This window comes from Scyliorhinus torazame, chromosome 14 (genome assembly GCF_047496885.1).
Source record: "Scyliorhinus torazame isolate Kashiwa2021f chromosome 14, sScyTor2.1, whole genome shotgun sequence".
Taxonomy (NCBI): Eukaryota; Metazoa; Chordata; class Chondrichthyes; order Carcharhiniformes; family Scyliorhinidae; genus Scyliorhinus; species Scyliorhinus torazame.
The window spans coordinates 34,887,729-34,901,663 of NC_092720.1; the positions used below are offsets into that span (position 1 = coordinate 34,887,729).

Below are 13,935 nucleotides of genomic sequence, written 5' to 3' on the forward strand. Positions count from 1 at the left end.
AATGAGCACTAAACGTTCTCCAACCGTTTGTTATGGTTATTTGTCACAAGACTTTGCAAGTCTCTTCTTAGATGTGTCTATATGCTGAAATGGAAACCAGTGTTTGGTCACATATTTGAGCATAAATATCAAGAATAGTTATATAACCATTGTTTGCTTATCCTCGGCATACTTGCACTCAGGAAGTTTGGGTGAAAGCCCACGCCTTCAAAGGTACAAAGAACCCGATGGTTAAGCCTTTGCCCTCGTACTTCCCCAAGTAATTTTCAAATGGTAAAAAGTGGAATCAAAAAACATTATCAGGCATATTGCGGTGCAATGCATGGCCTTTCGCAGCAATCTACTTGAGTTGAAATTCGATTTGTCTTCACTAAAACAAACATTGCAATCTCTTTCTGTTCAGTGCTGACAGAATCAAAACAAGTGAAAACTCCGCTGGGAAGATACAATGTTCCACTGGAATTTCGACAATGAAAATACAACTGATTTGGACAACATTTGAGATGTTTACACAAGTCCTAGAATGTGGCAGAAAACAACTGAGCACTGCTTCCAAAGTTGAAGAATTCGGACAGTTAGTTGATAGATTATTAAAAATAATCGATGCTGCAATCTACTTGCAAGGTAGGTGAAGTAGATATTTAATGTTGGTAGTTTAATGTGAGGAATATTGGTACAATAAGGGCAGCACGGTAGCATTGTGGACAGCACAATTGCTTCACAGCTCCAGGATCCCAGATTCGATTTCGGCTTGGGTCACTGTCTGTGCGGAGTCTGCACATCCTCCCCGTGTGTGCGTGGGTTTCCTCCGGGTGCTCCGGTTTCCTCCCACAGCCCAAAGATGTGCAGGTTAGGTGGATTGGCCATGATAGTGTCCAAAATTGCCTTTAGTGTTGGGTGGGGTTACTGGGTTGTGGGGATAGGGTGGAGGTGCTGACCTTGGGTAGGGTGCTCTTTCCAAGAGCCGGCGCAGACTCGATGGGCCGAATGGCCTCCTTCATGTTGGCATATAAATCCACCTTTCAAGTCTTGGAAAAAATCCTTCCAAAAATGGGCTGAGTATAAAAGTGAAATACCCATGTGGGTGGTCGCCATTTTGAAATGTCATCTGTTTCTAAAGCAAAGAGTGGCTTAAACCCCCACACACCTTTGTAACACAGCCTGTATCACATGCTTGATCCATTGCACTTAATTGTACGGTACCAGTGAGTAAAATATGCATTTGTGGGAAGAAAAATTGAGGCTGACAAAAATGTAAGTAAAGCATGTTGTGGCAGAAAAGAGGTCAACTTGCACACTGCGAATATGCGAAAACATGAGTTTTGGGGGCTGCTGGGGACTTCTGTGACAGATTTACTGTACATGTTTATTTTGATTAGTGGTTATTATTCAGGTAATGGGTTCAAATCTCACTGTGGCAAGTAGTAAAGTTGAATTCAATGTATCTGACAATTTATGAGCTAGCAGTAGGAAGGATTTTCTGAAAACCAAATGAGGGAAGGAATCTGCCCCAGTCTGCCCTGCATGTGACTCATGCATGCAGCTTGTTGACTTTTAATACTGTAGCACTACTTTTGCAGGCAGCAAATGTGGTAGCATTGTCCGTGCCAACCGTGCATCAGCCATTGCTATGGGTTGCACCCTGATCTTGAGGATTGTGGGTTCAAGTCTCAATTTGGAGACTTGAGCATATAAATCTAAGATGACACTTCAGTGCAGTTCTGAGGGTGTGCTTCATTCGCAAAGATGTGTTAAACTGAGGCCCATCTGCTCTCTGAGGTGGACCTAAAAGCTCCATGGCGCTGTTTTGAAGAACATCAAGGGAATTATCCCGGGTGTTCTGACCAGTATTTATCCCTATATCAACATCACTAAAATAAGATAATCGGGTCATGATCACATTGCTGTTTGTGGGACCTTACTGTGTGTTTTTTTGGCTGCTGTGTTTCCTGTGATAGAACAATGAATTCACTTAAGAAGTATTTAATTGGCTTTAATTTTCTGAGGTTGTGAAAGATGCTATCTAAATGCAAGTCTTTTTTCACATCAGGATCGCAAATGAAAAAAATGTCAATTTTAAAGGTAGCTTTTACTCAAATAATTGAGGGTAATTGGGTAAAGTGTCCTTGATGGTTCTTTTTATAATTACACTCTTCATTACTAGCAATTTGCCAAGGATCAGTAACTAGCGTGCTCTGAACACTATCTGTATCTGATCTGGCACATCAGTAGGGAAAGAGAAATTTTAGCTTTATTCCCCCTCCCCTGATTGCTTCCAGCAACTCATGTTGGACGTGCGTGTGTGCTGAATATCTGAGAATTGAAATTTTATATGCCACTACTTTCAGGACATTGGTTAAAGTGTTTGTGCCAATTCCTGTACTTTAACCCCCATTCAATTGTTTCACTCATCTTATACTCCCAGGGATTTGACTTTAACATGCTAACCTGTGTGCTGGTGACACCAATGATGAGATTTATGGTTCAATGACTGTTATGATTGAGATCTATGGTTCAATGTCCTGCAAAGCTCAAATTACAAAAAATTGGAGCTTTAATGAAGCATTGACAATGGATAGTATAATGAGAGAAATTAATGATTAAGAGTCACGGGCAGCACGGTGGCGCAGTGGTAGCACTGCAGTCTCACGGCGCCGAGGTCCCAGGCTTGATCCCGGCTCTGGTCACTGTCCGTGTGGAGGTTGCACGTTCCCCCCGTGTTTGTGTGGGTTTCGCCCCCACAACCCAAAGATGTGCAGGGTAGGTGGATTGGCCACGCTAAACTGCCCCGTAATTGGAAACAAAATGAATTGGGTACTCTAAATTTATTTTAAAAAATAAAGGAAAAAAAATTATTAAGAGTCATAGATGTTTACAGCATGGAAACAGGCCCAGCTGGTCCATGCCGCCCAGTTTCTATCACTAAGCTAGTCCCACGTGCCTGCATTTGGCCCATATCCGTCTATACCCACCCTGCCCATGTAACTGTCTAACTGCTTTTTAAAAGACAAAATTGTACCCGCCTCTACCACTGCATCTGGCCGCCTGTTCCAGATGCTCACCACCCTCTGTGTGAAGAAATGTCCCCTCTGGTCTCTTTTGTATCTCTCTCCTCTCACCTTAAGCCTATACCCTCTAGTTCTAGGCTCCTCTACCGTTGGGAAAAGATGTCAACTATCTATCTACCTTATCTATGCTTCTCATTAGTTTGTAGACCTCTATAAGATCACCTCTAAGCCTCCTTCGCTCCAGGGAAAAAGGTCCCAGTCTATCCAGCCTCTCCTTATAACTCAGACCATGAAGTCCCGGTAGCATCCTCGTAAATGTCTTCTGCGTTCTTTCTAGTTTAACAATATCCTTCCTATAATAGGGTGACCCAAACTGAACACAATATTCCATGTGTGGTCTTACCAATGTCTTGTACAACTTCACCAAGATGTCCCAACTCCTGTATTCAACATTCTGACCAATAAAACCGAGCATGCTGCCTTCTTCGCCACTCTGTCCACCTGAGAGTCCATCTTCAAGGATCTATGAACCTGCACTCCTCGATCTCTTTGTTCTGTAACTGTCCCCCACTCCCTACCATTAACTGAATAGGTCCTGCCCTGATTTTGATCTACCAGAAAAGAGAATGTGTGAGTAACTGAAGGAGCTGGGTGTGAGCAAGGCAGGTAAAGATGTAAATAGCAGTGCAGAACAGGCTGTAATGGCTTAGGAACTCTGGTGAAATGGGTTCTGTGAAAATGTGCTCCAGTTTGAGTGATGATGGGTCCCATGTAAAATATTAAAACTGGAATGATTTTGAACATCTAAAACCAGTTTTGATTTAATAAATGATTTGAACTTACATTTTGTTGAGATGTATAATAAGGACATGGTATGATTCCAATTTCTATAATATTTCTAGACCCAGATCATATTTTTGAGTTCAAAATTGTTCAAAGCTCCAGTTTTTCAGTGCTGAGTGCTACGCCAATTGTAAGAAACTATTGAGAAAAGTAACATCTTTAGTGCAATATTTGCAAGAGACTAATAGCAGTAGTTTCAATAAGTATCCCACACAAATTTACAAAATGAATGTATTTTGCTAAATGAATCTTGTTAGGTTTTCGTGTCTATGTTTTTAGGAAGTTAATTTCAAGATTTTATATTTTGTCAGTTGTCCAAGGTCATGGGAACAAAGACACACTTCAGACGCTTTGTGATTTTCTGTCATTACCATGGATTCACAAACACAGTACCGATGCAGCTTTCACATCTGTTGGTTTCAGTTCTGACCTGGTATCCCTCAGTCAGCATTTGTCAAGCAGTTTCTGTAAGTACAGTAATTACAGCTAAGTTTCATTCAAATGTACAATACGTCTGGTCTGAAATTTTATGATGGGAGGGACACGGACCCATCATCCGAAGAGTCGGCAGAGAACACATCCCTGTTGATTTTGGAGAGCTCTGCTTCCAATTTGCACTCTAATGAGCATTAATTGGCTGAAGGCAGAACTTCCGTCCCTCAGTCGGGAGGAAGCCCCGCCTTGGAGAGCTGCCAGCCAATCTGACTGGCCAGCAGCTCTCCAGTCCCACCAGCAACAGCATTGCAGTGGCCAGAAGAGACACTCCTCAAAGCTGCCAGAGGTCAAGACCAACAGAGCTAAGTGTCATAGGGTGGGGATGGAAAGGAAGGCCAGTGGGGGCGATCAGGATCTCCGGGCTGACGGGGAGAGAGGTCCGGAGGTCATTAATTTGCCACTGAAGATCTCAGCTGGGAAAGGTGAGGCTTCCTGTCCGCCCCAATGTAAAATCCCGTCGAATTACTTCCCGGAGGGAATCCTGTCCATGCCTGCAGTTCCTGAGTTACTCATATAAAATATATTGACTTGCATTGAAAAAAGAGCAGAACAAAGGGAAGAGGAAACAAGGAGGGAAAGTTGCACAAACAAACACAGGTGCATTGCATATGAGAGGATGTAGAATAACTAGCCGAGTGTTTAAAAGTAAAATAGAAGATGGTTGATTGTCTCACATTAATATCTCTCAGTCACTGGGAAGTATAATGAGAGAATTTTTTAAAATAAGAGACAAAAGCGAATGTGTGAATAACTGAAGCAACTGTGCACTGGGTAAGGCACAGAGAGATGGAAATGGCAAAGATCTGGCTCCAGTGGCTTCAGAACCCAAATGAAGAAGAAATAAGTTTCACAGTAAATATGTTCCCATGTTGACACCCTGATTCATTTCTGTATCTACTTCAGGCTGTGTCCTTTCCTTGGTACCTGCCCATAAAAATATATGAGATGTCAAACCACAGTGGCAAAGATCAGGTGTTATGATCCCAGTTAATATTCTAACTGGATAGGAATATCCCAGATTGGAATGCTGGCTTAAAAAATCGAAACTTATACTTTTAGGAAATGTGGAGTGTCACAGGACCACTCAATAGTTTTAACAAGAAGAAAAAAAATTATGATACAATCGTCCTTTACTTCCCTCTTAGCTTCCCAAATGTACACAGTTTTCAAAGATAACCCCCTCTCTGAAACCAAATGGCTGATGCCACTCATCCAATCTTCTGTAGATTTCTCTCTCAATCCACACCAGGTGATTGTCACATAAGTGTTTCCAAACTCCACTCCCAAAAATACATGTTTTAAACCTTCTTTCAACAATGCTTTCCATCAGCTGTTTGCATTAAGAATCCATTCCAGGTTTTCCAGCTAGTCTTTCAAACAAAACCTGTATTTCACTTTTAACAAGGAACCCAACTCCAGGTTTTCCAACTGTCCTTTCAGGTTTCTTTTGTCTGAATTCCGTTTACACAAATTCAGGTGCTCTGTCCCAAACAGAATATTAACAGAATATAAACAGCTTCAAACACTGGAATAAGGACATCAATTGCTTCAGATATGTGACTTGTCTGTAACCAGTCTCATGAACTCTTCTCTTGCACAGTCTGACTTTGACTTTCAGAAGCAGTATCCTGCTCTCCAAAACAGTTCTTTGTTTCTTTAACTTCAGACTTCCTGGGAACATCTCTTCATTTCTGTAGTTTCCTTAACTAGCTTTTCTTTAAGTTTTCAGCATCTGTTCTCTCAACCATTACTCCATGGCTTTTCTTTTGGCAAAGCTGAGAGAGACCTTCCCTATCTAGCTTTCAATAACCAACATGCTTTTAGCAGAGCTGCCTTCCCCTTTCACAATCTAACTCCAACTGCTATATATCCAGTTATGACTAAACTCAAAAGCCGTCCGAATATAAAGGTACCCCTGGTTGCTAGGCAACAACTTCTACTTCTCCCCAACTTGTTTACTTTTCACTCCTTAGCCCCTTCTAATGAAGCACAGTTTTATCTGAAACCAAAGTGCCCAGATTCAAACATCTTTATCTGGCATGAATCTAACTTTAGGTTTACCCTTCCTTATTTCCTTTTTTTGAAATTCCAATTTAGCGTGGCCAATCCACCTGCACATCTTTGGGTTGTGGGGGTGAGACCCACACAGACAGTGGGAGAATGTGCAAACTCCACACAGACAGTGACCCGGGGCCGGGATCGAACCCGGGTCCTCAGTGCCGTGAGGCAGCAGTGCTAACCACTGCACCACCATGCTGCCCGTTGCACTTTATTTTTAACATTAAACAATTCAAATATAGATCACTTAAAACTGCCTCTGTTAATTAAATAAATATTGGATCTAAACCAGTCTGAAAAGTTATTGCTGGTTATTGCCTTGAGACTGTTGTGCAGTTCACTACTTTTCAATATATTTTTCTCACTCTGATTTCTGATCCTATTATGTCCCACAGCGAAACAGAACCAGGCAAAATGTGTCTACCTGCTTTCTTTGCTACACAGCGACGTATGTCCTGATTGGAGAACAGCGATACACAGATGGTCTCTGCAGAGCTCCAGTGAAGTCACCCGTGCAGGCTCCGTGCAGGGATTTCCCATATTACTGCATTACCTCGGTGCTAAATCACATTCCCTCATTGAGGAGGTTCTTGTGTATGTGCTTTTATAAATTTGAAGGAAACACAAAACAGATTTTAGTTTTTCCCTGAGTGTTTGACAGCAAGCTATGAATTAATAGTACAAACAATTGCTTCATTTTAAATATAATCTTTGCCAAACTGTTTTCTATATAACGCTTAATGTTGTAAAACACATTTGAGCAACGTTATGAGAGTGTGATGTAGTCAGTAATTTACTTTGAATGATATTTGGCAATAATATATGGACTGAATGGCCTCTTTCGGTGCCATGATTTTTCTATGGTTCTACAGGGTTATGCTAACTATTTCTGAGCCCATCAGCTATTAAAGTGAACGGTATGCGAGTTAGTAAACAGTTTTGGGGCACAGTGATTAGCACCGCTGCTTCACAGAGCCAGGGACCCGAGTGATTTACAGCCTTGGGTGACTGTCTGTCTGTGGAGTTTGCACATTCTCCTCGTGGCTACGTGGGTTTCCTCCGGGTGCTCCAGTTTCCTCCCACAGTCCAAAGATTTGCAGGTTAGGTGCATTGGCCATGCTAAATTGCACGTTAGTATCCAAAAGGTGGGATTACTGGATTATGGGGATAGGTTGGGGGTGTGGGCTTAGGTAGGGTGCACTTTCAGAGGGTCGGTCACTTTCAGAGCCTCCTTCTGCACTACAGGGATTCTATGACTTGGCGTTGGAGTGCCAGCCTGCTAATGACGATATTTAGTGGCGTGGTGAAAAGCAGGCAGTCGGGGCTGACCAAGACAGTTGTGGAGCAGGAATTGGGACAGGGATCACCAATTGCAAGAGTGGGGCTCCGAAAATTGAGCTGTAGGCATGTTTACAGTTGACTGACAGAATTGATTTCTGCGAGACCTCCGTTTGCGCGATGTTGGGGAAGAGTACATGGTGTTTCTCCCAACGATTCTTTTTACAAGTTCTTTTTTAATGCATCTGTATACTGTTATTTGCCGCCATGCCAGGCCTCCAGGAACAAGTTTTAAAAAATATGCCCAAGAACTTAAATCATACAGGCTGGAAAATATTAAATGATAAAGATACTCCTGCCGTGATGGCTCCATCTAAGGCGGCAACTGGCTCCCCCACACTTCTAACAACCAAAACTCTGAGCGATATTCTGGTCACTGAGCTCGACAATTCTGATGACGTTTAGTGCTGGAGCGGAAAAATTAATTGGAAGAATCGCTGGGTCCTGTTCAGTCCTCCCTTGACACTATTTGACTCTCGCCGGCACCCTTACCAACATCTTTTCGGTCCACAGCAACAGGGTCAGTACACTGGAGTCCAAGCTGTCTGCAACGATTAAAGAGAGCATGTCGTTGCAGGGTGAAGACGATGACCTGGAAAACCGGTCAAGACAAAAAACCTACGCATTGATGGTTTCCCAGAAGGGTCTGACAGCTGAGCCCAAACATAGTTGATGTCAAAATTATTCAAGAAGGCGGTGGGTGAAGATGCATTCTCTAAACCCCTGGAGCTAGACCATGTCCTTTGCCCTCGTGACCCCCACCAAACTATTGTAGTCCTGTTCCATTAATACAAAGGCAAAGGAGCTCTGCGATATGACAGGGCCACCCAAATCAGGATCGACCAATACATGGGGACAAACCTGGCAAGGAAGTGTTCTGCATTCAACAATATCAAGTCCATGCTGCACAGGAAAGGAATCAGCTTCGGGCTGATTCATCTTGCCCGGCTCCTCATCACATTTAACGGATAAGATCACCTCTTTGATACACCAGAGGCAGACTCCTTCAACAACGCATACTTAATTCCTTTAAAAATAATATCCAATTAAGGGGCACTTTTACGTGGCCAATCCACCTAACCTGTGGGTTGTAGGGGTGACACCCACGCAGACATGGGGAGAATGTGCAAACCCCTCGGGGACAGTGACCCGGGGCCGGGATCAAACTCGGGTCCTCAGCACCGTGAGGCAGCAGTGCTAATCACTTTGCATACTTAATTCTTGACTGGCTTATTAAGTTTGTGGTTTTGTTTTTTGTGTCATCTGTTTGAATACCTGTACCGGCCACTTAATATGCAAAAAATTAAGGGCATGCTCGATTGTCTGTTTACACTAGAACTCTTACTAAGTGGTGAGAACATGTAACTTTCTAATGGTGTATTATATAGCATATAGCTCATATATCAGTGGTATGCCCATTAACAAGGTTGGTTAGTCAATGGATGACATATAAGACGGATTACCTGCTGCTTGTCTTGTTTACAATGGCAAGCTTAGGATTTGATTCATGGTTTTATTTATTTAAAAGTTTATTATCACACTTTTGGGTTTTTGTTTTCGTGGTTGGGGAGTGTGATGATTGCTCTAGGGATAGAGTGGAGTGGGAGAGATTTCCTGTGTTGACAGTAATCAAAGACCTTTTTGTATTTGGCCATCTTCATTATGTAATAGATCCTTTTGGCTTTGCTTCCTTTTCCATTCAATTTACTTACTTATCCTCAAATGTATGTCTTCTTGACATATTTTCCCCAAGTGCCTTGACTGTCCCTGAAGTTGGTCTCTCGCTGGACGTGGGGAAGGCTATTGACCCGGTGGAATGGGATTATCGGTTTGCAATTTTGGGTAAATTTGAGTTTGGTCCAAAATTTACTTCATAGTTTCGCCTTTAGTGGGCGACACGGTAGCACAGTGGTTAGCACTGTTGCTTCACAGCACCAGGGTCCCAGGTTCAATTCCCGGCTTAGATCATGGTCTGTGCAGAATCTGCACGTTCTCCCCGTGTCTGTGTGCGTTTCCTCCAGGTGCTCTGGTTTCCTCGCACAAGTCCTGAAAGACGTGCTGTTAGGTAATTTGGACGTAATGAATTTTCCCTCCGTGTACCCGAACAGGCGCCGGAATGTGGCGACTAGGGGCTTTTCACAGTAACTTCATTGCCGTGTTCATGTCAGCCTACTTGTGACAATAAAGATTATTATTATTCATATCTCCCCTAGCGCAAGTGTGCACACTAACTCTGAACACTCAGAGTACTTACCCTTATCCAGGGGAACCCGTCAAGACCATAAGACAGAGGAGCAGAATTAGGCCACTCAGCCCATTAAGTCTGCTCCGCCATTCAATCATGGCTGATATTTTCTCATCCCCATTCTCCTGCCTTCTCCCCATAACCCCTGATCCCTTTAGGGTCCCTGTGTCCCTACTGTTCTTTGCCCTGGTGATAGAACCCTGTCAATAGCCTTAAAGTTGTCCACACTGCTAATAGATATCTTTCGAGCACCATGTGTCCTCATATGCTGATGACCTCTTATTCTATATCACTATCCCTGTTCCCTGTGTTGATGGCATAATGAGTATTTTCAGTGCCTTTGGCTTGTTCTCTGGCTATAAATTGAATATCAACAAAAGTGAGCGTTTCCCAATCAATTCTAGTGGCAAACAAATCCCCCAAGAGCTTTGCGTTTCGTATATCTGGTGTTGGTTTTTGTGATTTAGGTGTGAACATAACATCTTGCGACTCTTCATAGAACAAATCTTACAAGCCTGGTCACCAAAATTCAAGCGGATTTGCAGTGCTGGGATAGTTTGCCTCTTTTCTTAGCTGGCAGAATTCAATCCATAAAAATGAACATTCTGCCAAGATTCTTGATCTTTTCCAATGTCTCCTTATTGTTCTCCCAAAATTATTTTATCTTAACAAGCTGATATCAACATTTATATGGACAGGCAGAACTCCTCGAGTTGCTAGAGCAATACGTCAAAGACGAAGACTGGTTGGTGGGCTAGCTAACCTACTGTACTATTATTGGGCCAATATTCAAAAGATTTTAACACGGTGTCATGATTCAAGTTTAAACTGGTGTCTTATGGAAGTGTACTCCTGCTGCTCATCCGTTCTTCCTGCCTTAATTTGTGCCCTGCTACCCTTTCCTCTAAATACACGTCAGACCCCATTGTGATTTCTACTTTAAAAATATGGAAACAATTCCAGTAGCGTTTTAAACTCTTCACTCCTTCACTATTGAGCCCTTTTTGTAATTATTCACTTATTCTTGCCCTCCATGCTTGACTTGACATTTGCCTTGTGGAGGAAGAAGGGACTCAATCGTTTTCATAGAATCATAGAATTTACAGTGCAGAAGGAGGCCATTCAGCCCATCGAGTCTGCACCGGCTCTTGGAAAGAGCACCCTACCCAAGTCCACACCTCCACCCTATCCCCATAACCCAGTAACCCCATCCAACACTAAGGGCAATTTTGGGCGCTAAGGGCAATTTAGCATGGCCAATCCACCTAACCTGCACATCTTTGGACTGTGGGAGGAAACCAGAGCACCCGGAGGAAACCCACGCAGACACGAGGAGGACGTACAGACTCCACACAGACAGTGACCCACGCCGGGAATCGAACCTGGGATCCTGGAGCTGTGAAACAATTGTGCTAACCACTATGTTACCGTGCAAGTTTTACTGACTTGTTGGTGGATGGGAACTTTGCCAGCTTTAGTGAGCTTGCAGCCAAATTTAATTTACCTAAATCTAGTCTTTAGTGCTATTTTCAAGCCTGTAGTGTTCACTCGCATGGTCCATCCTTTCCTCAACTATCTCGCAAGTACATTGTTAGAAGGGATTTTGTCATTGCCTCAAATCAGCTGTGATTATTTCACGGTTGTGCAATCTCATGATAACCTCTGGATCATCCCCTCTCCACAATGTAAGAAATGATTGAGAAGTGGAGCTTGGGCTCAATCTTACAGATGACTGGTGGGAGGAGCCCTTTTTAGGGTCAACTCCAAATCCTCCTGGGCTCGGTTAAGCTTAATTCAGTTTAACGTTCTGCACAGAATTCACTTTATCAAGGCCAACACAAACCACAAATGCGACAGGTGCTCACTCAATCTTGCAAACCATACCTGATCATGCCTGAAGCCCGCCGGTTTTTGGTCATCCAATGTTATCATAGAATCATAGAATTTACAGTGCAGAAGGAGGCCATTCGGCCCATTAAGTCTCACCGGCTCTTGGAAAGAGCACCCTACTTAAGCCTACATCTCCATCCTATCCCCGTAACCCAGCAACCCCATCTAACCTAAGGGCAATTTAGCATGGCCAATCCAGCAAACCTGCACATCTTTGGACTGTGGGAGGAAACCGGAGCAGCCGGAGGAAACCCACGCAGACACAGGGAGAAAGTGCAGACTCCACACAGACACTGATCCAAGCGGGAATCGAACCTGGGACCCTGGCGCTGTGAAGCCATAGTGCTAACCACTGTGCTACCATGCTGCCCTAGATATTGACCAACAGCCTTGTCCTTTGATAGCCATATTTGGAGTCTCATCTGCTCTGGTCAGTTTCACTAAGATTGAGGCAGACCTCATTGCATTTGCTTCAATAATAGCCCGCAGGCGAATTTTATTAACCTGGAAGTCCCCCAAGCCACCCAATGCTTCATCGTGGTTGGAAGACACAATATATTTTCTATATTTGGAGAGGATGAAGTATGCCACAAGAGGATCCATTGAGGAATGTTTTTGTTGATGATAACCATTTGTTTGTTTCTTTAAAGAGTTAATTACTGTCGACCGTTCATTTTATAGTTTTTGTCTGTTTATTGGAGGGGAGATGTATTCAACTTTTTTTTACCTGCTCCTTTCCTCTTTTGGAAATCAATAAAAATATATATTTTTTTAAAAATTGATTTCCACTACTCTGAAGAGTGAGGGTCTATATTGAAGATTTAGGATTGGCTATTAATTTATTAGCCTATTTGCTACCCTAGACCACAAATCAGTCTAAACATTAGAGAAACATTATGGCTTGATGGACTGTCTGTAAAAGTAATTATTTCATTTCGATATATTAATACAGATGCATCTTGCAAATGACTATTTTCATTTGGACCTTTTGGATACTGAGAAATCACTGCAGCACTCTTTTAGTGTCTGTGCAGAATTGCATGCTGACTCCTACAGCTGGCACTGTTTTGGGACTTAATTTTGTGTCCTTCACTCCTCTGATCTATTTCTTGTTTTTATCCTCTATATTGTTGAGCACACATTCAGCCACCTTGACCCCTGCTGACTGGAACTCCCTTTCAAAATTAAATTATTTTACTAATTATTGTATTTTTAAAAATAGATTTATCCACCTGCTCTGCTGGATTATGTCCTGTAATTCTATTTCCATATTCTTCATTTCTTCTTGACCACCATTTTTTATTCTCCAAATAGTAAATGCTCTGACATAAAAATTTCAGAATCTTTACGTTGATCCCATAACTTCTTTTTAAAACATTACAGAAACAAGCTCCAAGATGATTCCAACTTGGTACATGAAGAATTAGCCAATAACGTTGGAAAGCTAGCCTGTGTGCTTTCGGGCAAATCTGAATTGTTGCTTCCCACCAACGACTTGCTACTTACAAATGAAGGCTGTGAACTCCTGTGTAGCCATATCACTGTGAGAAGTGCGTCTGCGCTGGCTGGACCAGCAGTTGGACCGTCAACTTTTATTCCATTCCTTGTGCTAATTGGAAAGTCAATGCCTGCTTCAGTAAAACTTGGTGAGTGTTACATCAGTTTAGGGAGAGCTGCTTGCTGAAAGAGAATAGGAGTCTGCACACTGAGCACAATTTTACACTCCGGCAAATGTTACTTAAGTTCCATTTGGCATTTTAAATTTTATATCTACTTTTATCAGTGCTACTGTGGCCACTGGTCCTTAAACTTTATAGCCTCCGCTACTGAAGGTGGAAGAGAGAAAGCTGCCTCAGAGATTTTTACGGTCTGAAAAGCTGGAAGAAAAGTTTAAAAAGATCACATTTAACTCGAGTGAAGTCACCCAGTGATTTTTTAAAAAATTCGCTCTTGTGATGTGGCCGTTGCTGGCTGGGCGAGCATTTGTTGCCCATCCTTAATTGCTCTTCAACTGAGTGGCTTGCTAGGCACTTTCTTTGGGGGCAGTTAAGAGTCAAC

The 13,935-nt window shown here is 42.7% G+C and overlaps 1 protein-coding gene across 2 annotated transcripts in view; it reads left to right on the forward strand.

Moving 5' to 3' along the window:
* Positions 1–13,935, forward strand: part of LOC140389628 (serine/threonine-protein kinase ATR-like) — a 119,840-nt gene that overhangs the window by 14,901 nt on the left and 91,004 nt on the right. For both annotated transcript variants that reach the window (XM_072473911.1, XM_072473912.1), the window contains exons 7-10: positions 404–624; positions 4,163–4,318; positions 6,800–6,998; positions 13,261–13,523. In XM_072473911.1, coding sequence (XP_072330012.1) covers positions 404–624; positions 4,163–4,318; positions 6,800–6,998; positions 13,261–13,523 — 839 coding nt within the window. The remainder of the gene's footprint in view (positions 1–403; positions 625–4,162; positions 4,319–6,799; positions 6,999–13,260; positions 13,524–13,935) is intronic.